The 26,348-nt window shown below is 48.7% G+C and overlaps 3 protein-coding genes across 3 annotated transcripts; 2 read left to right on the top strand and 1 right to left on the bottom strand.

Moving 5' to 3' along the window:
* The first annotated feature begins 361 nt into the window (after window positions 1–361).
* TGME49_239560 (myosin E) lies at window positions 362–13,845 on the top strand. Its single transcript, XM_002366554.2, has 17 exons — window positions 362–2,397; window positions 2,805–2,951; window positions 3,821–3,967; window positions 4,490–4,647; window positions 5,294–5,397; window positions 5,773–5,828; window positions 6,234–6,516; window positions 7,015–7,113; window positions 7,651–7,821; window positions 8,381–8,533; window positions 9,121–9,236; window positions 9,908–10,057; window positions 10,402–10,581; window positions 11,162–11,377; window positions 11,806–11,936; window positions 12,444–12,501; window positions 13,024–13,845. Exons 1-17 carry the CDS (start codon window positions 2,284–2,286, stop codon window positions 13,231–13,233), a joined length of 2,493 nt encoding a protein of 830 aa, XP_002366595.1. The 5' UTR covers window positions 362–2,283; the 3' UTR covers window positions 13,234–13,845.
* A 402-nt stretch (window positions 13,846–14,247) lies between these two features.
* Window positions 14,248–16,966, bottom strand: TGME49_239550 (dynein light chain 2B, cytoplasmic, putative). Its single transcript, XM_002366553.2, has 4 exons — window positions 15,897–16,966; window positions 15,600–15,666; window positions 15,148–15,199; window positions 14,248–14,452 (listed from the first exon to the last, which is right to left on the bottom strand). Exons 1-4 carry the CDS (start codon window positions 15,988–15,990, stop codon window positions 14,288–14,290), a joined length of 378 nt encoding a protein of 125 aa, XP_002366594.1. The 5' UTR covers window positions 15,991–16,966; the 3' UTR covers window positions 14,248–14,287.
* Window positions 16,967–19,145: 2,179 nt separating this feature from the next.
* On the top strand, window positions 19,146–26,284 carry TGME49_239540 (LEM3 (ligand-effect modulator 3) family / CDC50 family protein). Its single transcript, XM_002366552.2, has 6 exons — window positions 19,146–21,344; window positions 22,219–22,452; window positions 22,659–22,790; window positions 23,081–23,402; window positions 23,856–24,017; window positions 24,747–26,284. The coding sequence occupies exons 1-6, from the start codon at window positions 21,135–21,137 to the stop codon at window positions 24,935–24,937; spliced, it is 1,251 nt and encodes a 416-aa protein (XP_002366593.1). The 5' UTR covers window positions 19,146–21,134; the 3' UTR covers window positions 24,938–26,284.
* Window positions 26,285–26,348: the final 64 nt, after the last annotated feature.

Genomic DNA, 26,348 nt, shown 5'->3' with positions numbered 1-26,348 from the left:
CCTTGGTTGTTAGTCGTTAAAAACCTTTTCAGTCTGTATTAGTCATTGTTACGTAGAAACCTCTTCACCGTGTGTCTTGCTGTTGATTTGTGCGAGATTCCTATGAGGCGCGCTATCACAGCAACAGACAGCAGTGGGACAGGTTGCATACAGCGGCATTAACATTATGGTATATTATTCAGAGGCCAGTTTTTTCACTACCATTACTCAACAAGAAGATAACGTCGGCTGCCACCTTAACGCCTTGGTACCTTTCCGCGATTCAAGTACGGTCGAGCTTGCCCATTGGTTCTTGCATGCCTTCGCAAGACATACCCTAGTTTTTAATGCGGAGAAAACATAATTCCGGAAAACTTCAGAAGCCGGATTGATTTTTCCCATCGTTGCATCACCTTTTCAAACTCAGGTTTACTAAGTCTCGTGCCGGCTGAATAAGGCGCCTTCGTGATTTTTTTTCCGCTGCAACGGTGCTATGGCTCGCTGGTGGGCAAAAGGTAGCTACGTCCCATACCATGGCGACTCGATGCTGAGTAACTAAATTGTCGTTTTCTTCGAGGACAATTGTTGTACCGCGTGTTTACCAAGTCGATTGAATGAATTCCCCGTAGTATTACTTTTCGCGTCTTAGTGTGAGCTGGAGTAATGTGTGTCACTCTACTGTATGACCAACAGTGGGTGTCTTGTCTGCCTCGTCTTTTCCGCACCTTCTCGTTTCCTCGACAGAACAGTATTTCATGCCGTTGGAAAGAATTTCCTGGTCACACTATATTTTTCGTCTGTCGATTACGGTGTCACAAGTCCCCTAAAAACGTTTTCTCTGTCAAGAGGTGGCAGTCTCGCCGAATGTGGCTTCACTATATTTCGTGCTCTGGACGTCCGACCTGTAGATAACAGCCTCTCAAGGGTCTCTCCATTCTCTAATCGGGTTTTGGGGGACTTGTGAGGCACCCTCTTCGTCGGGTTCACTTATTTCTCTCTGCGAGCACTCAATCCCAACAACTGAATTTCTTCGTCACCATCCACCATCACGTAGAATTCTGCCTTCGTGAGCCTCATCGGGTTGTTTCCTTTCTGTACTTGATTCACGTTAACAGTCACCCGGTGCTGGGCAGAACCTCAGTATGCCACGATGGCAACTTTGTTCCGCCGGAGTCTTGAACGGAACTCATTTTTCGGGGTTAAAGCAACAGCCGTGGCGTCATTGAACGCGCGTTATCCACAGAAAATCCCAACAGCTTCACTTCGGTTGCAAAGCGACTACTGTTTGCTCTCGTCTTCATGTATCCCTTCACGAAACCGTGAATAGCGCTACATTCCGTTTTCTTTTCCGAAGTCTCTTTTCGGGTTTCTCATGGATGGGAGCATTCGTGTGTAACTTTATCGCTCAGACTCTCTTGTGGCTCACTTCAGAAAACGCAGTCGAACCCTGTATTTCTACATGTGCGTTTTATGCTGTTTCGCTGCTGTGCTGCTGTATTCACCTATCCCCACCCGTCCTTGCTCTCGATTTCCTTGCTTCCGCAGAGGCTTCCTGTCCCCTCTCTTTTCCGTGTTTCCTCGTCTCACCCGCACTCACACTTGCATTCGGGTCTCCTTCACTATTTTTTTGTCCCGAATGGTCCTGCTCTGCTTCCTTTCCAATCGTTGATGCGCTATGAAAAGTTAATCTACTCTATCTTCCTCGCGGGCTCCTTCCTGTCCCAACACGCTGTTGGCGTTTCTCTTCTCGGGGCTTCGTGACCTCGTCTTTTTTTTCCTCCGGTACCTTGAGTATCCCGGCCAACGGCTTGTCCATATTGCTAGTTATGTCCCCTTATGTCAGTGCATGTTTGCAAGCCCGTGAAGCGGCTCTCTCTCGATTCCTACTCTGAAGGAGGCCTCTGAGCCATAGGAAATGTCATTCTGTCTTTTTTGAGCCATCACGAATGCCGGCCGGCTGACAGGGGACTGAGTTGTAGTCCAGGGCATTGCAGATCCATGTGGTTTCGGAAGTAAAAGGACTTCACGACTTTCGTTGAAACTCTCCTCTTCTCGACTTGCTTTCGCCAACTTACATCGGATATCTGAGTGAACTGGTAAAGTGCTGTCTTGTCGGAGGACCGGAACCGAGGTTCATCGCCGCTGTCAAACCCATCCCGAAACCCTAACTATCAAAGGCGTCAAAAAGAGACAGAGGGGGAACTAAACAAGCGGAAGCGAAAGAGATCGGCAGGGGACAGCGCTACAAGAGCCTGCCGAATCCCTAAAACTCTCGACATAAAACGTGCTGAGGAAGAATCGAAAATGAACGCTTTCTCCATATTCAGGAGGGGCATGCGCGGGGGGCCCGCGAGTGCACATGGAGACAAGCTTCGTCGAGGGAGAACAGAAGTCGATCCAAAGGCGGATACGCTGCAGGCAAGCAAGCAAGACACATGGATACGAACCGTCTTTGCTTGTGTTTCCGTGTATATTTATATGCACAAGCATACACCAATACAGATTTACATCTGCGTATACGCCTACATATCCCGTCTGTCTGACTGTCTTTCCAGATATACTGCCATGTAACTGAAAGGTATAGAGGGTATCAAATGGATTTCTCGCTCATAAGGTGCACCGCTTCTCGCGTTCGACACTCGAAGAGTTCCTTCACAGAATAAACGACGGTCAAGCTAAAACGGGATCTGTACCGCAAGGATCCACTGAACTGGCACCGATAGGGATACCAGCGGCCGGGGTAATCCTTTCCATGTATTCAACTGTGCACCTCGACATTCACGGTTTCTCATGACCAGCAGGGGTCTGCTCTGTCTTGGACTCAGGGCATGAAAATATGGACAAACAACGCGCCAGCCGTGCACGCAAACGCTGATGAGTGCTTTGCGCTCTGCCTTATTCTTCCCGAGTCGAGTGAAACTGTTCTCCATCTGAAGCAGATTGACCCTCCCCCTGACACCACAGAAGCGGAGGTGAGAAACAAAGGCGTTTCGCTGAGCTGGGGGTGTTTTCCCGCACATCTCTGCTTCCACGGACTTCGTCGCCCACTTTCATGGTTTCAGAGAAACACCGTCCTGTAAAAGTCGCGAGAGACTCAGCCTGCTCGTGGCTTCCTTGACAAATCTCCTCGCGCGTTGAGTTCAATGAAGAAGCGTTTGCCGATGTAATCGCCGTTCTCTTGACATTCTTTGCTAGTTTGTAGCTGTCACCCTTCTCTTGCTTTTCCAAAAAGCAACTCTCCAACTAGTGTCTACCCAGAAATTATTCACGTTGCACGTACATATATATATATATATATATATATACGTTTCTGGCTGCGCATGTGGAAACCAGGGTGTCTTCACCATTTTGTCGTTTTTTGGTTTCGAGCTTTCGATGTGGATTTTGACTGTGCTTCTCTGTGTCCTGTCTCCGTCCTTGCTGAAGCACCACTGAAGAAGGTTCCATGGTGTAATTACAGAGTTGTTCCTTTAGGGAGCGTAGGCTTCGTTTCTCACCTTGATTGATGATACACTGCTATACTTATACAACCGCTGAGCTTTCCTTGGGATCCTCACCCCTCTCGAGAGCTATACAGCATCCACAGTGCCTCGCGGCGCTTTGCAGCGTGTGTGTATGGAGCAAACTTTTCAGCTGTGACACTTATGATTGATCCGTAGTGATGTCTTTCTGTATTTTATGTAAATCTGTTATGCTTCCCAATCCATCGAGCTTTTCCCGCACGGGAGATCTCACCGAACACTGACTGTGCTTATCTCTTTGTCCCGCACGCAGATGGAGGTAAAGAGACTTTTGGTGACGAGGAAATCGTTTGTTTCTTGTTTCTTTGCTTCCCCCGCAGTCATTCACGATCGATCCAGAGGATGCATTCAACGCGAACATCGGCATCGAAGTGGACAAGTTCCCTGACATCGGTTTGCTCCCTCACAAAAATTGCGCGGCAGTTCTGGATTTCTTAAAGCAACGATATCTCCTGGATCTCATTTATGTGAGAATAATGGGTCTACCATGCTCAGGCAACGGAAATCTTGAGAGGTCGCGTGTGTGTGGAGTGCTCGCTACCCGCAGTTAAAATAGCAACACCTCTCTTTCAACCAGCAACACATTTTTTAGTGTGCACCTGGAGACTCGCCTCCTAGGGACATCACGTGCATGCCGCTAGGTCCTTCAGAAGGATCAAACCAAGCAAATGCTTTTAAGCGGCTGTGTCCCCATCTGTCGCGCAAACGAGTCACGGTGTGCTTTGTGTACGTACAGACAGGATCCTAGGAAGCACCAGATAGGCTCTCGGATAAACAAGATACGGCCGTGTGCCGTCTCGAAGTCTCGCATTTCGTCTTTTGTCTATACATTCTGGTCTCCTTAACCTGCGGCTTTGACTTTGAGCAAGAGTTTTCTAGGCTTCATTTATGTCCGTGATCCAGGGGGTTTGCGTTGCCTCTTTTGTTGCCTCACATTTCGCGCTATTCCGTCATCTCCCCCTTTGTCTCCTTCTGTAATCCGCCGTCAGACCACTGCAGATCCCCTCCTGATCGCTATCAATCCATTCAAAGATCTTAACAACACGACTCCAGAGTGGTTACAGCTCTACCGGGATGCCCCCGACGCCGAGATACTCGCTCCGCATGTCTTTCGGCTGGCACGCACGGTACTTGAGAGATTGTCTGCGTAAGCAAAAGACAGCAGGACAGAACAGAGGGTCGAGGGGAGAATCAGGTTTACTCCGTTTTGTCTCTTTTCACACGAAATAGATGATGGCCTTCTGCTCTGACCTACCAAGATGCTCGTTCTTGGAGAAAAAACCATTTCCACGAGATTCTCCGATACTTGAAAGTGATGATGCACTTGCGGGGTAAAATGGGGGAGCGTAGATGTTGAGTGAACGGTGTCACTTGTTCACTGTCCTCTCTCTTTGTGCTTAAAACTGTAACATGCAGTTTAAGTGGCTGGATATCCGTCATTGCGGTTTCTTCTTCATGGGGAGGGCGCTCGTGGTATACCGAAGAAGGAGCAGCTCAGGGCGCGAGACACGCAGTATGCACAGAAGAAGGGACATGAATCTTCTTGTCACTCTGAGGCAAAGGAAATAACAAGGATTACCTTTAGTAGTGACGATCGAGTGGAGATAAAGAATGCTGCGCGTCTAGTTCAAATAGAGTAACAAGGAGGATAAGAGGAAACGAGAAGGGGTTGGGGTTTTGTGTCTCATTCGTGTTTCTCTCGGGGATATTTTTTGCAACCTGAAAGGGTGGGTTGTTAAAGAACGTAAGGAAACTGCGTGCATCTCTTTATCCCTGTGGTTTTGCCTTCTCAGCTTTATGGCCAGTCAAACCATCATCGTCAGCGGCGAGTCAGGAGCAGGGAAAACGGAAGCCACAAAGCAGATCATGTCTTACTTTGCCGCTGGGAAGCGAGGAGGTACAGAGCGTGTGCAGAGAACAAACAAACGCTAGCTGCAGAATGAAGTTTCTCTATCTTTAGAGCTTCGTGTTTTACGCGTTTCCCCTTTCCTATCGAGAGAATGAGAGATATACTTTTCCTTTTACAGCCTGGAGAAAGCCTACTAATAGTCCTGTTTCAGAGATCGCAGATTCTCGTGAATCTGTGTAGACAGTGTCTGCTATTCGCAGCCCTCTTCTCCGCGTCCATTTCCCTGCATGGATGCTGTGAATGAAATGTTCTCCACGGCTACACTGATGGACAGGTCGCAGGGTAGTTCTCTCCAAACGCCGACCAGGAAACGAAACAGAAAAAGTCACCCCATCTGTTCTTTGGTGGTTGTTCTTTCCTCAGAGGTATCTCACCAACGCATCCAAAATGCCGTCATTGCGGCAAATCCTGTTCTCGAAGTGAGGAAAAGGAGAATGGTACTCTCGGCAAAAACAGGTCCCGCAACTCCCAAAAGAAATGCGTCAGAAGATGGTAGTTAATTCACCATATACAATGTATGTAGTCTGTGGAGCAGCACGACCTAACCTAGTCCAGAAGATCGTCCTTCCGACTGGAGCGGCGCCTCCGTCTGCCTCCTCAGACTGTGTACTCCTCGCACATCTTCAAGGGGGCGACACACTACAAATGCTGTTGCCACTGTTGCCTTTGGTTTTTTCCGATACCTAATGCAGTGTCCTTCGCTGCCCTGTGTCGTGGTGACTCGTCGAATCCTGCATCCGCTGCGGCCCCAAAACGCTCGTGGCTAGACAGGGCTTCTCAACCTTTTCTGGCGACAGTTTCTGTTTCCTAACTTGTGTGTGTAGGCCTTCGGCAATGCGAAGACTGTCCGGAACAACAACTCCAGTCGCTTCGGTCGCTTCATGCAGCTTCAACTGGGGGAGAAGGGAGGCATCGAATACGGCTCCATCCGCAACTTTTTGTTGGAGAAAGTCCGCGTGACCAGTCAGGAGCAACATGAGAGATCCTACCACATTTTTTATCAACTAGTGAAGGGCGCTGACGACGCAAAACGAAGGCAGCTGCATCTGCTTAATCTCGAAGACTACACCTACCTCTCAAAGAACGGTGGCTGCTACGACTGTCCCGGTGAGGGCCACAGTGGAGCCGCCTAGCTTCGCGGAGCGAGAACACCAGCGACGCATGCAGTGCTAGATGACAGCCTACAGAGGAGTCGGACGCGACATTGGACACACAGCCACAAAGAACGGCTCATCCCTCTATTCACACTAACAGAAGCGTTTAGATAAAAAGCAAGCGACAGAGATGTGCCTACAGGAAAGCAGTCGAATTAAGTTAAGCAGTCTCAGTCGTGGACCCTTTCTACAGACCCAGGACTACTTACAGTGATAATTACAATTCTTGACCTCATCTCGCCAGAGTTGTGCTCCAGCTGCAATGCAGCTCGTGGTCTTGGAAAAAACAGGCTGCCAACCCGTGGCACACTGCTGGCGTAGCAGCGCGCGCTTCACGTATGCGCTTCGAAAGTGCTGCATAGAGAAATCATCAAACTGTCAGGGTACTGACCCTGATAGCCAAGACCAGTTTTTTGGCATCGAACTGTCGTATGTTTTGTGGTGTCTGCAGGAATCGACGACGTCAAAGATTTCAAAGAAATGAATAAGAGTTTGCGCTCCATAGGTCTCAACCTGGATGACGTTGAAAGCCTTTGGTCGATTATCGCAGGTTCGTCTCGATCCATTAAGCCGCGGCATCCAACGTCACCTGCTTCTCCGTGAGGTGTCCACCACAATAGATAGGTGAATTTTATATATTTTTGTATATACATATCTGTACTAACTATCACAGAATGTGTGTATCGCCGTTGTCTGGATGTGCCAATGAAATGAAGCTCATAGGCGCGCTGAGGGGAACTGGGTAACTAGAGAGTGTATTTCCACACGTGTTTTGTTCCTCGCGGAGCAAGAACACATAAAATGGTCTCACGTAGACCTGGCGTGTGTTTCTATGCATGTGCGTGTCGTCTGAGTGTCCGCGCGCTTGGCTTCACATGCATTGCCGCATGCCGTTCAACTGGATTTCTAAAACAGTTTTCTTCTTAAATGTGCTCTGTTAATGCAGTGTGTCTCTCTACAGGCAGGCGTGTAACACATTCGTACACACTGACGCAATTATATCTTTGCTTCCTCAAATGTCTCTTTTCTCTGGTGCTTTTATTCATCGACGCGCTTCTTGGTTCGCTCGTCTGATATCGATTGGCAGGCGTCCTTCTTCTGGGAAACGTGCACTTGGAAAGTCGGGAGACAGACGGTCAGCCTAATGCAGCTGCCCTCACCCCAGACGGAGAGGCGACCCTGCAGAAGTGCTGTGCACTTTTGTTTGTCGATGAGGAGGCAGTGAAAAAGGAGATTCTCTACAAAGTCAAAACAATTGGTAAAGCAGAAGAAACGAGACAGACCAGAACTGTATTTACAAATTTTGGAAGACCGGACTTCTCCGAGAACCTAGAGTTACGTGGCGTGGTCAGGTCAACTTGTCAGCAAGAAGCAGAATATGCGTCTGGTCTTCAGAAATGGATGTTAAACCCCACGCATGCATTTACACACATATTTCTACATTTTTATGCATATCTTTCGCTACATAATTGCATCTGCGTCAACCTGCATGCGCACAGTTGCCTTCAATGCGGTGGAAAGCCTTCAGGCGCACCTTGAGAGATCGCGGGAGAGGCATGACGGTGGAGATATCCGGAACACATGTTACAGCTTCTACCATCTTTTTTCTTTAAAACGTATCTGAATTTTCGACCCTTCGTGTTCACTTGTCCCTGCCGGAGAGCTGCACACTTAAGCGTCTCTCCAAAGAGATTTTGATACCCACATGTGCATCTGCCCCGACACCAACCTGTCAAGTATGCTTGTAAACTGCGGAGCCTTCACATTTTGCTAGGGCGGCTTTCTTTGTTGCATTATCGGGTCGATTGCTTTCTCAGGTGACCAACAAATAGAGTCCCCAAACAGCTTGTCGGATGCTTTGATGAATCGGGACTCCTTAGCGAAGGCCGTGTACGAGAAGTTGTTCGATTGGGTCGTTCGTCGTGTCAACGCAACAATCGAACCTCCTCAAGGTTTTGGAATCTTCATGGGTGAGAAGGAGTGCAAGAAATGCATGTTTGTTCAGACCTATAAACGCCAGAGAGAGTCTTCAACTGATCTGTATCAGTTGCAACTACAGTGCCTACACAGAGACGAAGAAATATAATCATAAGTATTTATGTCCATGCACTTGTGTGTACTGTTATACCCATGTCAATATGGGTGTTGCTTGAGCGATAAGGCGCGCTTCTAGGTACATGTGTTCCCGTCAACACGTAAGGCAGCATCGCCGATATCCAAATAGCCCTCGGTTCGGAAGGCGGCACAATTTTTACCAAGACGACAGTTGTGAAGAGGGAAGGCAAAGCGAAGTGAGCACGCGAGAATGGATCGACTCGAAATCATTGCCAGAAAAAAACTGCTGCAATGCCTTTCTCGGAGACATGTGTGGGGTGCCGCCGTCGAAAGCAGCGAATCTCGAGTGCATACAGATATCCGAAGAAGCAAGTGCTTCTGTTTTGTGCTTCTCTTCACAATGTGTGTCGCGGCTGTCGCTTCCGTAGACGCTTTTTCGACAGAGAGGAAGAAAGGCTCTCACTCTCATGGACGTCTTTGCTTCTTGCCAACTGCTCTTCAGGAATGCTGGACATCTTTGGTTTCGAAATGTTTGAGAACAATTCCCTGGAACAGCTTCTCATCAATATCACCAATGAGCAGCTGCAGAAAAACTTTATCCAAATCGTTTTTGCTCGTGTAAGCCGCAGGCATCGGCCCACCATTGTACACCCGCATCGCCTGCAGAGATGCATGTCACTCTGCGTAAAGTGACAGCTTCTGTCTGGATGGGCATGAGTATCTAGAAACTCGCTCCCTCACCAGAGACTCATTCTAATCTTCAAAGATAACTTTCAAAGAAAGTCCCCAAAGTGTCGTGTCCGACCTAATCTTTGAGAACATCAGAGAGAAAAAGTGTGGCTGTCCGTCAACGTATGTTGAGTGGATGCGCGTGCATGCGTATGCATTCATGTATGCGTTGTTTTATGTGTTGATGTCAATCACTCTCTCTACGCATATAGAGATACGTGTTCAGGAATAGTGTGTATAAATGTATATGGGTGAATGTGAACGTGTGAACAGCGAGTGGTTGTGCCAGGATCATGCTGTTGTGATTGTTCATTGCGAGATTCACGGTGTGAAAAGGAGGCGCCGTTTTTCTAGCATTGCCTGGCTGATCAATGCGTGCAGGAATCGTCGCTTCAGTGCCACCACAAGGAGTCCCGTTGTTTCTTTCCTTTGCTTGCTTATGTCCCGCCACCCTGGTTTAACATGCAGTTTGCACGCCATGGAAAATGGGGTAAAAGTCGTCCCTTGGAAGTGAATGAAGTGCATGCTGTGCGCTTTTCTTTCACCACCTTTGTGCACAGGAAACGAAGTTGTACTACGAAGAAGGAATCGGAAATGTGAAAATTACGTGGACAGACAACGAGAACGTGATCAAAGCTTTGTGCGGGAAATCGTCCTCAGTCCTTGCCATACTCGAGGACAAGAGTCTTGCTCCGGGAGGCACTGATGAAGTGAGAGACGCGTTTCGAAGACAGAAGGTGGAATGAGCCACTGTCTCCTCCGAAATGTTTCAGGTTCGGTTTTCTGGACACAATACTGCAGTCGGCAAAAGACTTGAACGGACGAAGAACTGAAGAAATAGTGACTGTGAAACATTTTTGGCCGCTGAGCGATAGTCGCCTTGAGGTGTCGTACCTCTTGAGCAAGAGTCTATCGGAAAGAGACGCGTCTGTTTCCACTTCGTTCGTGCCCCGGTGTCAGGACTTCTCTGGCAGCAAGTCTTTCTGCTGAAGGTGTGTTCTTATCTCTTGCTTGCACCCCATCCAACATTTGTTTGCTTTCCTGCTTTTTTCAGGCAATCGTCACGTCCATGAACCAGGCTCTAAAGTCCTCTGATGTGTGGAAACCCGGGCAGAAGAACCCGCGTATTTGCTTTTGCATCTGCCACACCATTGCCGATATTCAGTACGATGCAACTGGCTTCATCGAGAAGAACAAAGACCTTCTGAAGCCCGAGCTCTGCTCCATCGTACAGGTGGGCCACAAGTCGGAACTAGTCCCTGTGCTAACTCAGAGATACGTGTGTGTGAAAATGCGTTTGCAACGATGAGGGCCAGAACGTTTGGCGTGTGAAAAATATTTACGGATGTACCGTTACTGAGCACCCTTGCATGGGCGCATCGTTGTGTGCGTACTCTTGCTGTAGAAAGAATTTCTCAAGTATGACATTTGCGTAAAAAGGAGAGTCTATCTTGCAAATTTGCCGTCTTTGCTATCTTTATAGAAAACAAGGGGTATAAAATTGATTTTCAGGGGTTCGGCACCAGTTGTTTGACTTCCTCGATAGACTGGTTGACCTACATGTACACCTGTATCCTCACCCGGCGAGGTCGGTGAAGTACCTCGCCGTTATTGAGAGCATAAGGTAGTTCTCAACACACCTGCGAAGCTGCCTCTATGGGTACTGGCACAAATCAAAGGGAACCAGACGCGTGAAGGCGCTTCCAAACATGGAGATTCTACCGTCGTAGTGATTCTCTTCCTTCCGTGTTTTGCTTGTGTCTGCTGCCAAGCATACTGCTTGTTTGACAGATTTCTCCCTGTTCCTTTTTCAGGCTTCTTCAAACAATGTGGCAAAGGAATTATTTGAAGGTGTCGTCATGCAGAAGGGCAAGATTGCCAAGGGGCAACTCATTGCTTCTCAGTTTATGCGCTCTCTTGATGCTCTCTTGACTCTGATCTCGAGTACAGAATCGCATTTTATTCGTTGCTTGAAACCGAATGAGACGAAGAATCCTCATGATTGGTCAAACGGAAAAGTTCTCGCGCAGGTGAGTGCTTTAGAGCAACGGGACGAAAAGGAGAAAAGAGCGCGGAAGCCAGGGACTACCCTTCTACGGCGACACCGATTGGACTCATTGACATGGATTTCACGAGAACCTCACTAGCTCTCCCGGTGTATCTAGACACGCCGTCGGTGTGGGAGGTCTCCATGTACTTTTTTCCGGAGCTCTCCACTTTCTTCCCCGTGTGAGTTTCGGTTTGACTCTGTTCTGATTCCTTCCCTGCTTTCCCGCACACCTCTGTTGGACTTTCGCCGGAGTCCTCCATCTCGATAGTTCGTGTTTTTGTGCGAGTGGAGAAGAGATTTTCCGACGATGTCCTGGCTCCTGTCGCGTGTTTTAGTGCAGTCCCTACCTGTTGGTTTTAGATTTGTTTGTTGCTTCCCCCTCTGTCGCGTCTTCATTGTTCGTCTCAGCTTTTCTCCCTGTCGATCTTGGAAGCACTCCAACTCAAGAATCTTTCTTTTTCCTACCGGCGGCCGTACGCAGACTTCTTGAAACAGTTCGAGCAGCTAGATCTCGAGGTCACCAGGAAGTCCGGAAATGCGTAAGTTCCCCTGTCCACACAGAGACAGCTCGGAACCATCTACTGTCCATTTCATCGTGCGTCGTACACAACACACTGTGTATATTTCCGTGTCTATCTATTTCTAGACGCATACGCATACTCGAGGCGGGAGGTTGGTGGCATCCACGCTGTATGCGGGCAGGATTTCTTCCGCATCATCAAACGTCATATTCGAGGAGTGTCTGACAAGTCAGAGTGAGTTGCAGTTTCTTGTGGGTCCTGGAATTCCCGAATTATGAATTCGAGTCCTACCTTCAATAGCATGCAGTTTTTGTGAGAGGAAATGGCTAGGTAATCCGTCCAGAGTTGTCTTCACAGATGTTGTACCTGTGGGCTGAGACTACCCTCAACCATGGAGTGGAGTGTAAATCTCTCTCGCGTGGGTCATAGCGTCCCGAGAATAAGGCATCCACACTATTAATGTATACCCAGGTGTGTCCTGCATACGACGTGTTCTCCATGTCTTTTTGATGGACTCGTTGGCAGAAAGGAGAAGACGAAGCAGCTTCTTACTCGAGCAAATGTACCACAAGCCAAATGGGCGGTAAGGAGAGTTATCCTACACAAAGCTACTGGTTTTGTGCGAAACATCCTTAATGTTCGATTATTTCCGCATCGATGCTTCAAAACATACGTGCGCAAAGGCGCGTTTTATCTGTGAGCGTCTCTGCCGGTCACCCTTGAAGGTATCGTCACCTTCAGGGGCAAGTCTAAAGAACCTAGACACAGAAACACCACGCAGTAGTGTTAATTTGTGTCGCGAACAAACCTCCTGAAGACATTATTTTATTGTGGGTGACGGAAGGAGGCTTTCTTGGTCGGTTGCATAGCTCACATGTGCTTTTGCGGAACAACGCAGTGTGCTCTGGCGTGTCGTCGTAGGTAACATTTTGTTTTCCCATTGACGCGTTTGTCATGCGCCTTTGTAAATACAGTGTCCTCTCCTGTGTCTTTCTTGTGTCGATAATGCGTTTCTCTTTTCACCTTGAAAGACAGTTTAAGGGCAAATTCTTTGGACGTGGCTCAAACGCCATTTGTGTGTGTGTGTTCCGCATTTTGCTCTCAGCTCGGCAACACAATGGTGTTTATGAAACCAGACGCAGTTCGAGAGCTGACACAAAAAATGCGACTGATTGTGGTGGCGTGGGAACCGCTCATTCGTGTTTTAGAGGCTTGCCATTCCCGTGCTTTAAAAATGCGGGCCATAAGGGACAGTGTGCAATGGGTGGTTCGAATCCAGTCACAGATCCGGAAGGCGCGAGTGATTATGGAGTAGGCCTTTCTGTTAAAAAACCGTTTCACAGACTTCAAACGTGCAAAACAATCTTTCGTGTCAGTTGACACTCTAAGGCGAGTCGCTCAAAACCCGGCATCCAAGGAAAACCGCTACCGCCTTCTGCCCCAAAAATGTGAAAAGCGCTCATCGTTTGATATCCGGTGTAGCTTCTCGGCGTTAACCAGCTTGATTGTGACAGGTCCACTTCGATGCTGAGTCTCGTTCTACAGTTTGATTCTCAGTGCCGTAACAGCGAATTTCGAGTTGTGTTTTTACTTTGTTTGCACCTTTATGTGTCCCATTGTGGTATTGTAAGACATAGCCGGTCATCGAACAGGGCACAGTATAACGTTTCGGTCGTTTGGGTCGTAGGCTCGGCAATTCGTGATTCCCCGAAACTACTTTTCTCGAAGATAGTTTATTTGTACTGGTCTGTAGTGTGGTGAATAGGTCTGTAGTAACGATGCTGATATCCATTTTCTGCAAAAGTGTGTTTATTCCCGGTTCCCGAGGTCGTCGTTGTTTTAGGACCGAGAATCAAATGCATCGCATTTGAGAGTTCAGTTCGGGTACGCTGACCAATATTCATCCTTTAGGTGCTTAATTATCCGCTGTAGTACTTATATGTGTTTTTCTGTAGTGCAGTGTATTTTTGAGCAGCTCTTCGTTATCCATCTGGGCTTGCAATGTGATTTCAGCATCGAAACTGGAACGTGTATCTGAGAGTCTGGTATCAGTTTGTTGGGGTGTTTTCATTTTAATTTGTTCCCATCAGAGGACCACGTTCCTCCGAGTGACAAAGAGCGAAAACGGACATAGACGTCTGAGATTAGTGAAATGTGCGAAATGAACTCCGCACACGAAGGAAATCCAAGAAAGGTTTTCTGTTGTAGGTTCGAGCAGCATGGATGATAGGACTAGAAACGTTGTGGTTCACGGAAGCCGCACAAGTGAGGTGTTTTGAGTTGTCCCAAAACTAGCTAATCATTTTCATTCCACTTGTCATTTTCGTGTGGTGGTTTTTTTAAGTTCGTTTCAAGTGACAGGTTACCGCTCACAGTTCTTCCCACTCTTGTTCCTTCTGGTCGACACTCTCTTCACCGTAGTCATACGGCTTTCCAGTGCAGTTCTGAATGGCAATGAGCGTGTAGCCGGCAAACTGGACAGCGATAATCTCGGTACCTTCTTTGGTCCTGAGCCTAACGGAAGTTAGTTCGTTCTGCGCACGAAGCAGCACATACGTTTAGTAACTGGATGCACACTTTTTATGTCATGCATGTTTGGTTGATTCTCGACTCTTCTAAAGTTTAACAGCTACAGTTACAGGTCATGACTCGAAATGCAGTCATTGGATAGGTGATTATGTGGGCACTTAATATGACCTTAATTATTAGCAGTAGTGCAATTCCACTAGCAGTATACATCTCCTATGGTAGATTTGCTACTTCCTTATACCTTACTACCGGATAGGTTCTGTGCTTGGAATAAACCAACTCTGTTACTGACTGCGGCTTCCAAGCAACCGTTTTTTCCTTTTCGCGCTCCTTCGTAGGAAGAACTCGAACTACCACTGATATGAAGTGTACCATACGCGCCAACCAAGATAATTCAGAGGAAACAGGAAAGGAAACGATCAACAGCTGGGTATATGGCCTTAGGATGGGGGGGATAATCAAAGGACAGAAACCAAGAGACGAGCAGTGCACGAAGTTATTATTTGAACAGGGGAGTTTATCTGCTCAGCAAAGTCTCGGCTGACGCCACGCTGGCATATTTATCGTGGATGCACATTCCGGCCCGTCGGCTTGAAGAATTCAGGAACAGCATTCCGCAAGTTGGACAAGACAAGGCATCTCTTTGCATGGCCCCTAACCTTGAACCAGCAACTCCATACTTTTACGCGTTTTCGCTTACATCACTCGGAAGCAGTTCTCGGAGACATTGGCGCGACCGCATGCAGAAAGACCTGACACGCACGAACGGAAAAGCATCGAGTCTCTTAAATGGAACTAAACTGGAAGGAACGAATCCGGTTAAAGAGAAAATCTGTACGGGCAAGGGATCAAACATCACAAGGCTTCTGTCACATAAAACAAGCAGTACTTTGGTGCAAACATATTCTTGTGTGAGGCGGAAAACGACAGCAGAAGAAGGGAGTGACACAAAGGGAGCGAAAAAGGCGTAAAATCAAAAGCGCGGGAGATCATTGCTCGAATCGTTTCGCCAGTGGCCAGACACCAATATGCAGAATCAGCAGCATGTCTTTATTGATGCTTGTCGGTCGCCGCTGCCAAGGAACACACATCTGATACGACAGTTTGACCACACACATGAAACATAGTCTCCTACGGATTTTTAATGCTTACGACAGTAACGCAGCATATTGGACGGCTTTTTCATGGGGCATCTTCTCGTGGTACTTGATCGGGATTCCTGTACGAAAAAGAGGTTCACAGCAACCAAAAAGCATCTCTAGCTCCCATTCGGAGACAGATGTGGAAAGTAGGCAGTCTATTAGAGTCAATGGTCCTATGTATTTGCACTGGCTCCCAAAAGCACACCGACTCAGGAAGGATTGGTAGGCTTCGTGTGAGTGGTCGTGAGGGAAATAGTGCTATTAACTTCGTATCTGCACTTGAATAACAGGAAGACACTCAGCTCACCGTCAGCGGTGATCACCACGTAGCCAACTACTTTGGGATTGTCAGCAATCCAGTTCCGAATGACTTCGTCGACCTCATTTACTGTGCCTGCCATGGCTGTTAAGCAAGTCAGGCACTACGGAATCGTAAATAGCCGCGTTTATCGTTTTTCGCGATACCGTCATACGGGAGAACCGAGCGACCACAAAAACTGTGGCAGAAGTGAGCTTCAGTCCATGGAGAAAAGCGACCTAGACAAGGAAGAAACGGAAATATCGCCGTCGAGCTCCGTCTGTGACAAGTCGCGAACTCATTTCCCGCTCGGAAAGCGATTCGTGTCACTAAGTGCGAAGCTCTCACAGACATGTGTGCGCACTCGTAGCAACTCTACCAAAAGAAGCTCGTTCTAGAGACAATGTTTCAATAGTTCACCGGCGCTGTAGAGATGCGTAAAGCAGTGCGCGAGATCTGCAGACGGAAAGAAATGCTTGGCCTACGTATCAGGGATGAACCGAACATTCGGACAATTAGGAATAAATTTGGTTTACGGCGGCGAAGACCCCCGCGTCGACATGCCAAGGGAAACTAAGTGACCAGACAGAAAAGGCAGTTACAGACTGAATCATGATTCTAGTGGACAAACGAAGCGAGTGCAAGGAAATGGCGCAGCAGGAAGGACCGCTGGTAATGGTGTGGCAATCAAATGATACAACTAAGACTCGTATCCTCCGTGGTTTCCTGTTATTGAAGCAACATAAGCTCAGACGAACTACGATTTCTCGGTCTGAGCATATGTGACACACCAACATTTCATCATGCACACTGCGTTTCGGGAGGGGAACGTGAACTCCAAGCGAGCCGCTCCTCAAGGTGCTAACTTCCAAGAAGAGAAAAGGGGCATGCTAACGACAACTCCCTGCACGGCAACGGGGCCCGAAAAATGGCTTTCCCCACAAAGCAGTCAAGTTGCCTGTTATTTCTTTGGTGCCCCAGTTCGATGCATTCTTTCTGTGTCTTACCTTTACCACTATTTTATCCAAACGAAGGGCTACACGGAAATATGAAGATGGACTCTGTCGCACCGTGCGCTATATGTTCAACCTCACTAAACTTGAAGACGACACCGTAAATGCCATGATACTGCTGCTCGGTTCGGCCAGTCGGTAGGGGCGAGAAAACGGACCATCCAAAAAATGAACAGGAGCAGTACTGCCAACAAACGCACTCCAATGATACCACACAAGATCAGGCGCACTCACTTTTCTACCGAGCGTTTTTCAACACCCTCCCAGGTGCAAGCGCCCCCAGAATGCGCACTGTCGGAAGTATCGAACAATTTGAAAGCGGCGGAAAGCTAATGAGTTTATATGCATGTATTACAAAAACATCCTGCTATGCTTCTGCACATGGCGCCCGCATTCCACTTCTCGTAAATTCGGCAGCGCGTTGTTGCCGAGCAAGTGACTACCACAGCCCCGCGTATGTTGCTGTGGTTTCATGCGACATTCCTTCTTCCTTTCAGTTCCAGATGGACGCTTGTGCTTAGAAGACAATGTAAGACTATTTGTGAACAGAGTGGCGCAACTGTTCCGTCAGAATTACAGTGTTTTGGGCACTGGGTGGGCTGAAAAGAGCTCGACATTGGACGCCTTGCTGATAGTGTGAAATTCGAACGGTGAATCCTGTAGGTACTCCAAAGGGATATCCACGCAAATATGAAAGATACAAGGTCATCAAACTCAAAAGACGTATCGTAAAATAATTCGTAGGCTTATCCTAGTCTCAAGAATGGCGAGTCGCCCTTCTCCTTGTGCAAGTATCTGCGTAGCGAGCACATGGGACTCTCGCATGAGTGAAAAAGTGGGCATACAATGTGTCTCGCTTCACGAATATATGTCGCTAACAGCGGCGATGCATGCAATCGGTCATTTCCACTATGCTAAGCAAAACAACGGCAATCAACGCAAAAAAATCGGAAATGACACTCAGACATCCCCTCTCCCACCCGATAATTTCGCGGACGTGTCTTAGTTTGCGCGTGCTCCCCCTCTCAACAGAGCTAGAGTGTCTCTGCAAGAAACTCCATAGGAAGAGCAATAACACACACACACAGGGTGGGGAGTGAGTCTTATGAAAGTTACATCAAGTCTCTTTTTTTCAACGGACACGGCAAATGTACCCTGTGTTCACACCCCCCCAGTGTTCACGTTCTTCTGTGCTGAATGCACGAAGACGCAGTCCACAATCGTCACCTGATGATAGCCCTCTGAAAGTGCCGTTGTGGTGTGTAACTCGAAGTCGTGTCCGCCTTTGGGTTCACCATCCCATAATACACAGTTCCCAGAATACGATGTCCATGCCCCTTGGATCAGCACAGAGTTATTCACCTATAAGAGAAAAGTGCAACGTACCGCGACCGTGCAACCACCCATGAGGCTTGCTTTTGTTTGATCGCACTTTTGTTGCTACGTCCCCCTTCTGTGTTCCGAACGCGTTTCTTCATTCTCACAGGGGGTGTCCGGTCTGTCGTGTGAAATTCCTTTTGTAGAGGAACGGATACAAGTTTGAGAAAGCACAGCTTGAGAGAAAAACTCAGAAAGTTGGCGACTGTCCAGAGACAAACGAAAGTGCATTCGGTCCTCTTCTCAAGCGCACGACAACCCAACGGATACTTTCTCTCGCCAGCTAACTAAGACGTAGGCAGTCCATCTGGACGCTAAACTGGGATGGAAACAGTACTTTACGCTAAGAGGAAGCCTGCATATCTTAGAAACAAGCCATGCCAGCAGTCTCTGCAAGCTGCAAGTGATGCACGACAATGTTCTGAACGCAAACCGAACGACACAACGGATTCAGTAATGTGAGTTATCGTTAGTGCAGCTCCTATTTTTCAGTTACTAGCAGTGGCATTAACTGCGTTTCTTCTTGAAGTTACAGTTTGACGTTTCTGGGGTATCGTTCAGAGCATCGTTTTTCCTGGACGTGCGCTGGCCGGCACACCCGGAACCCTTGTTGCGAAGAGAACAGAATCTTGTTTTTCCAGGGAAAAGCATCCTTCCGTGTCGTTCCGATGTTTTCTCTCTGTGCGCAGCACTGTTTCTCCGAGAATCTTGTGTATGTAGGGAAAATTTACACCTTATGAGGCAATGTTTCCTCCCTAGAAACAGCATGGCTGTTTAAGGGACCCGGTCAGTAGTTAGTTGTCGAAAAGGAGTCCTGTAGCTTCGCCCTGCGCAAACGCCAACTTTTACACAGGCGGAAGGGCAGTAGTAGTAGCTGGTTGTCATGAAAACTGGACACTGTATAACTGCTTATATCGCCGTTTTCGGGGATGTTTGTCCACCAGGAGAGAGCTCGCTGCGAGTGTCTTCGCCCGCCTCGCACTCTGGTTCTCTCCTGCTTTTTCCAGTCGGTTCCACACGTCTCTCGCGGCAAAACTGCGCACCCTCCGGTTAGCTCTTCCTGGCCCGTCTTGATCAGACGATGACGCGGAAAACGGGTAGCTTTTTCGCTAGATCCACTTCTGCGTTCCGTCATTGTTGTGACTGACCGTCCGAGACAGTCTTCGCCGCAGCCGACAACGGAAATCCACCAACCAGAACGAGGAGAATCTCATCCCAGCGGACAGGAGAGGCCGGGAACGCTGAAAGGCTGAAAATTGTTCTTTACCCTCCTTCATTGTTCAGTTTCCCGTGTGTACGCGGCTTCCCAGTTCTTTTACGTGGGAATGGGGACGCTAGACTAACCGATACTCTAGCGGTTTTTTCACAGGTCTCACCGAGCTATTCTTTTCGACCCAGGATCCACCGGCTTCCTGACATAGGCCTTTGGTTCTTTCGGGATTGCGTCTTCGTCCCGGTCCACTCTCGCGGCCAGGTCTGGGCTCACGCAGGCAGTGCTGCAGTGTGCCAGGCTTGTGAACACAGAACACACCCTTTTTGTCCTGTTCATTTGCGGCGCATACCTACGCAACACAGAGCCCGTCTAGTTGTTGCGCACCGGCAAAGTGAAAAGTGTGAGCGCACTGCGTAACAGTCTTCTGGAATTCCCTCCGTGCCATGCCAGCATCTTCCATGGGAATGTGGATGCACTCTAGTTTCCGCCGTCTCCCCCTCCCCCGTGATTTCGCAAGACTGGCGAAAGCCGTTCTTCCTCCTTTCCTCAACGGCTTATCCCTCTATATCCTGTATTTCCTCACATAGTCGTCCCCTTTTCCTCGACTTCCCTACGTGTCTCGACAGATTTACCCGCACACGGCTTCTGCAGCTGAGTCACCTGTGTTTTTGCCAGACTGTCCGGCGTTCCCCTTCCTGTCCCCAGCTATGCAGCTGCTGTTCGGTCGCACCGCATGGAACAGCGGTGGCTGCCTCTGTGTGGACGTTGTCTTCTGTACTCTGTCAGGCGTGTCTGGCAAATTCTCCGTGCTCGTAAGAAGGGTGTAGCAACGGCTGCATGCTCAGTGTACCAGTTTAGGTGTGGTTCCTCATGAGAGCGCAGATTAGGTCGCCTCTATCGGTCCGCGTTCACACCTTCGAATGCGTGATTAGCCAGCTTGTGGTGCTTCCCTCTGTATTTTTCAATCGCTCCGTTCACAATGTTTTCCATTTGACGATAGAACTGCTGACTTAACAATCCTGTTCGTTCCCCGTGATCCAGACAGGCTCTCTGCGATTCAGTGGACTCTCAGCGGAATTCGTGTGTTTCCCCGACCACGTTTTCCCCGTGTCTAAAGTCTTTCGGTCTGTGGCCACTAACACCTGTTCCTTCTGAGCTTACGTCGGCGGGAAAGGAGTCGGTTCTACCCCCTAGCGTGTGAATGTTCAGTCGTGGTAGCAACTCGCCTGTCTTCCCTGTCAGTGGTCTATGATTTTTATGTTCTTGGTTCCGTCTTAGTAAGAAGCACTTTTGTGCTGCCAATGAATTCCGGATTGTCATCCGCGTTCCGTAGAGCTTCGAAAGACAAAGAATCTCCTGAATCAGCTGCCAGGGGTCGTGTGAATTCCCAAAGGCTTGCGGTGCGCTGTTGCCCGACGCGACCACGCGCCTGCCGTGGCCTTTTCAGTCTCTCGGGTGTACATCCAGCGGAGGCAGGGTGGCGAGGACGCGGGCTTCAACGGCTGACAGCAACTCGCAACTTGTGGCCGCGCTCGTATGTGTTGTGGGGATAGAAGAAAGTCTACCGAAAATCGTTCCAAACAGGTGGCCGGGATCAGGAATGACCAGTTGAAGTGGCTTCAGGAGTTCCCCTTTTTTTAAAGAATGCTTCGTCAAAATCGGAGCAAGGTCGCGCCCACGAAGGCCGACTGGGCGGGGGCAGAGCCACGTCCAGGAAGTAGCTCCGATAACGAAGGCGTGGGGTCTTCTCGAAGGAACTCTTCCTTTGTCTCGATTCCTGTTCAGAGAGACGAACGCAAGACAAGCGCAGCACTCGCTGTGTCCACGCGGACGCCTGCAGATGATGCAGACGAGGTGAGGCGTCTGTGAGCGTGTATCTCTTGCAAGTCTCCCTCTCCATGGTTGTCTTCCTCACTTTGGGGAAAGGGGAACGCATTTCGGGATAGGCGAGGCGCGATTGAACAGCTAAGACAATGCCCGAGAACTTCCACTTAACACCCATGGACACAAATGGCCCTTTTATCCAGGAACCGATGCAGGAATGGCTATATTTATGTCAGAGTACAACCTTGCCCATATATATATATATATATATACATGTATATCTCTGGACTTACACGCAAAGAAGGTATCCGAGCGAAACTCATGAGCAGACTCGGTGTCGTAGGAGTTTCTCTCTAGTCCTCGAGAGACAAGGACAGAAGGCAAATGTGACCTTAGAGACACCGTTAGACAGACAACGGTAGAAGGTCTTAGGGTGGCAGAATGATAGAAAGTGGATATCTCTTTACGGCTGGCTACTCGTTCCTGGATTCGGGAAATGTGGACACCGGATCGGATTGCCGGGTATCAAGTCTGCTAGTGAAGACTTGTGCGGAAAAATAATTTTCTATGTGTATATACAGAAAGATATAAACGTCACATTGATGCAGTTATATTTGTCTGCATCTGGTAAAGCGAGTGACAACACGCGATGTTTATCATTGCCTAAGAAGAGACAGTTTGTGGTACTGAAGCAGATGCGTTTTCTATCACAGTAGCTCCATATGCATACATGCATACATACATACATACATATATGTACATATATATATGTATATAATTGTAATCTGTTTGTGCACCTCGATGTCCGCTCTGGCGTCTCTCCGTTGTGTTTTCCGTTGTTTTGTTTCCTGTTTTTTTTATTCTTTTTTTGGAGCGTTGGTGTTGTCGCTTGCGTGGCCATCAGAACGGAGAGAGACGCCGAGTGTGTCTGTGCACGAACCGAGCGATCACGGATTTTATGCAGCAGCGCATGCATGCGTGGCAGCCGCTTCTGTCTCCAGAGCGTACTGTGGGAATTTTCGGACTTGCTGCCATTATTTTGCTGGCTCTGGGGGTCCTTATTCTCGTCACCTCGAACCATATCCTCGAATGTAAAGTTGACTACACCGACGACGTTGGTGTCAGAGACATCATCGAGGTAAGGGTGCTGGTCCGCCTGGAAACGGGACTGCAAATGCGAAACAAAAGGAACGAGGACAACGAAGAACACTGAAAGACGAGTGAGGCGCTTGCAGAAAGTGAAGTCTGGTCGTGGCGAGGCTCAGAGGGGCGCTCGCGGCCGTGGTACGCGAAACGCTTGCAGAGCCACCGTCCATCTTGTGGCGGTGGTCATTCTTTCTGCAGATTGACTCGAGGCACTGCACCGACACGCAAGTCACGGAACTGACGGGGTCGCTTTATTTCTTCTACGAGTTAACTAACTACTACCAAAATCACCGGCGATACCTGAAATCGCGGTCGGATTCGCAGCTTCAGGTAAAGACCCTTTTCCTGTCGTTTGAATCGGAGACGCGTGCAGCACTGGAGAAATCCCGGATTGTTCTCTGCTGAAGACAGACTGAAGAAGGAAGGTCGTCGCCTGTTCTCCTCGGTCGTGAGGGAACCCACCGGAGTCCTTTCTTCTCTCTCGTTTTTGCTGCGCCCTTCTCTAGTTTTCTTGCTGTTTTCTTCTCTTCCCGCGTTGTGGTTTAGTCTCCTGCTTCGCCTGCGCCGCAGGTACACGTTGTCCGTCGCTGCGCAACCACCTGTGCCTTTTCTGCTGCCAGGGCAAAGTGTACACGTCGGCCAGCGAGGTGAAAACCGCATGCGATCCTCGCTACCGGGCAAGCGATGGGCGAGTCCTCGATCCTTGCGGCTTGAACGCTCTCTCGGTGTTCACGGATTCTTTCGAACTTCTGCGGAAAACGGCGGACGGCAAGTTCCAGGTCATTCCGATGGACGAGACGCGAGACACAATTTGCTGGCATTTCGACCTCGACTCCAGGTTCAAAAACCCCTCCAAAGAGGAGCGAGAAAAGCACGCGTCCTCTGTCGACTTCTGGCTCTTCGAACCTGAAATGCGGAAGGCCCTACACATGGACGTACCCGGTAAGACACACAGGCCTTGGAACTACATGCACACGAAACTCTCTACTTCTATTTACAGATAGATATAGATACATAGATAGATATGGAAAGAGGTTGAGATATAGATATACGTATCTGCGCACATGCATCTTCTAGTATCTGTATATACAGTATGTATCCACAGGACCGTAAGGGGGCGTACGTGTGTGTGTCGGATGTTCAAGCCCATGTATGCATCTGCAGTGTCTGTACGGAAGGGTGCGGTGTAGGTGCAGTTTCGTCACTTCTGAAGCGGCTTATTGCTTTGAATTTCAGGATCTAGATAATGGGTCATTTGTACAGACACAGTGTGTACTTATGTGGTAATTACACGTGGGTTTGAGTTACACAGTTCTGGATCATTTGCACAGAGACAACGTATAGTGGAACGATGATACTAAATGGTGCAGCGGTGTGCTGCGTGTTGGCGTTCAGGAGTGGGTGAAGGCGTGGAAAACAGCCACTTTATTGTGTGGATGAGAGAAGCCGCCTTACCGAATTTCCGGAAAGTCTACGGGAAAGTGGAAGTGACCCCACTGAAGCTACCCATCTACGTGAACATCGCCGGAGATACGTACGATGTCAAGTCCTTCGGCGGTGAGATCACTTGCACGCAAGCGTTTTGCTGGTCTATGCGGTTGTTGTAGGAACACACAAGTCTATCCACAAAGCGAGAGGAGCATCTGCTGATGCGTCATGTTTACCTGTGCATGTATATGTATAGTTTTACGCATTGCTGTCTGAACCTGTGTACCCGTGGAGAGGCTTTTGCGTCTGTCCATTCGCACACTTAGAACAGGATGCGGATATCTGTAGTGAAGATCCGAAGAAACCACCTGTATGCAGTCTCAACCGGATGGTTACTCGTCCACTTGGTGTATCACCGCCACGTGCGAAGCATCCCACGGAGTGTCTGCGTGTGTGAGTTCCTATCCACAGTGAGCAATCACAGCATTCCTCCTTGTTCTCCAGAGGTTTCCATGCATGCGTGCTTTAAAAAGCAGAGTGTGAAGAAAAGAGAGAAGAGAAATGAGAAAGAATCGCGTGTAATTTCGGCGACATCCCTTCAGTAATATGCGTGTGCGTGTGTGACTGCAAAGCACAACTCGTCTGATACACATATCCTTCACATATATATATATATATATATTAATGTATACTCATCCATACATTTGCAGGCATGGTTGTTACTGGTGTGCAGTTTTCTCCGTGTTTTTTGTGTGTACTGTGGTTTTTTGCCCTGGGGTCGAGTGGGCTATAATCGTAAGGGTATGAAGTTTGGGTGACGAAGAGAGGCTTTGCATGTTGTGTGTCGAAATTTCTCAGGGAGAAAGTACGTCGTCATCTCCCAGGCTTCTTGGCTCGGAGGCCGAAATGCGTTTCTAGGGATCTTCTACATCGTCGTTGGATCTGTCTGTCTCGCCGTCTGCCTGATCCTGTGGTATGCCCAAGTGCAGAACCCGCGGCGTATGGGAGACATTTTGTGGCTGCGAAAAGCTCTTTACGCGGGCAGTTAGTGGGGGAAATGCAGGTAACAGGGAGCGCGAAAATGTTTTGATCAAACGCGTGAATATGCTCGAGCATTTGTTTTTTTAAAAAATGGAAGACTTCCCGTCTCGTCAGTGCGCAGTGGAAAAAGATGGAGAAAAAGAGACAAGTGAAGCTAGAGAGGGGAAAGGGAAGGCGGCAGAACAAGTCGAACTTTTTTTCGTGAACAGGCATGCGCAGATGGGCACGACGTTCTCGTACGCAAGCTCACCAGGCATGTATGCGCGATGCACGGCGACCAAAGAGTGTTGGATCTGCCGTAATGACTTAGATGCAGACGATAACCCGTCCCTCAATTGGTTCGTGAGATACCGTGGATTCGCGGGGAATTCCAGTGGATCATTTGAACGCAAGCCGGTGCCTTTTCATTAATGACCGATTTCTGTTTTCTACTGTGCTAAAAATGTGTCTACGTGAAGCAAAAACATGGATGGTATGTTGTTGAGACGCCCGAATACGGACTCCCAAAAGGACAATGAAGCTGCTCCTTGCCGTAGGCAAAACGTGGCAGAAATGTGTGTTCACCTTAAACGCCGTGAAAGCGCGGGTCGATCTGTTCCTATGTTCATCCTACCATCTGTCGATGCACCGATTCATTCGTGAATCATTGCCTAGCCCAGAGTTTCCGGTGTAGAACATTCATTTTGTTTTTGATTGGCGTCTCAACCACGCCTTCCACTTTACGAGAGCTGTCTACTATGCACCCCGTTTCGGTTCTCGCTGCATTGTGAGGAAGAAGGATGCCAAGGGCCTATCGAAACATCCCAAGGGCCGTGTGTTCGACTCTGCATAGCTAACCTGTCTTGCATTCTCGTTTTGTAGTATGCGGGCGAGTTGAGCCGGAAGTTCCCGATAATTCACATTCTTAGGTTCTATCACACCTTCTCTGGACACCGGCAAGCTTTGCCACAGTTTGTGAAGAGAGGCTATGTTCATCGGCAAAGGCGTAGAACATAGTCTCGTGTTTGTCGGCTAAGGCCTTAGACAGAAATGCAACTTCCGACGTCAACTGTGGGGAACAACGTGCCCGTTCAAAAAGGTGCTGTGTGATACGATGCGCTAGTGGCATCTTGTTGTGAGAGTTCTTGCGCGGAAAAACCTCGTGGCAAAATTTTCGATGTCACCAGAGTCAGGTGTCATATGCCCCACGTGGTACAGGGCTAGTGGATTTTACCGCGATGTGTACTTCTTGTGTGCATTTAGACCCCGAATACAGTCACTTTTTAGGCGAGACCGCGCTCTGCTTTCCCGACTTGGCCATGTTGCTAGTTAGGAATATCTGCACGTTCGCGACTTCTGTAGTCGGCGGCGTCCTGTGTCCCCAAGAGGGGCATTTGGATCTTCCCCCCAAAGAGTCAACAGGGCTGTAGCGCGTCGACG

Source organism: Toxoplasma gondii, chromosome VI (genome assembly GCF_000006565.2).
Source record: "Toxoplasma gondii ME49 chromosome VI, whole genome shotgun sequence".
Classification (NCBI taxonomy): Eukaryota; Apicomplexa; class Conoidasida; order Eucoccidiorida; family Sarcocystidae; genus Toxoplasma; species Toxoplasma gondii.
Note: the sequence above shows the minus strand (reverse complement) of the source record. Positions and strands in the feature narration are given on the sequence as shown.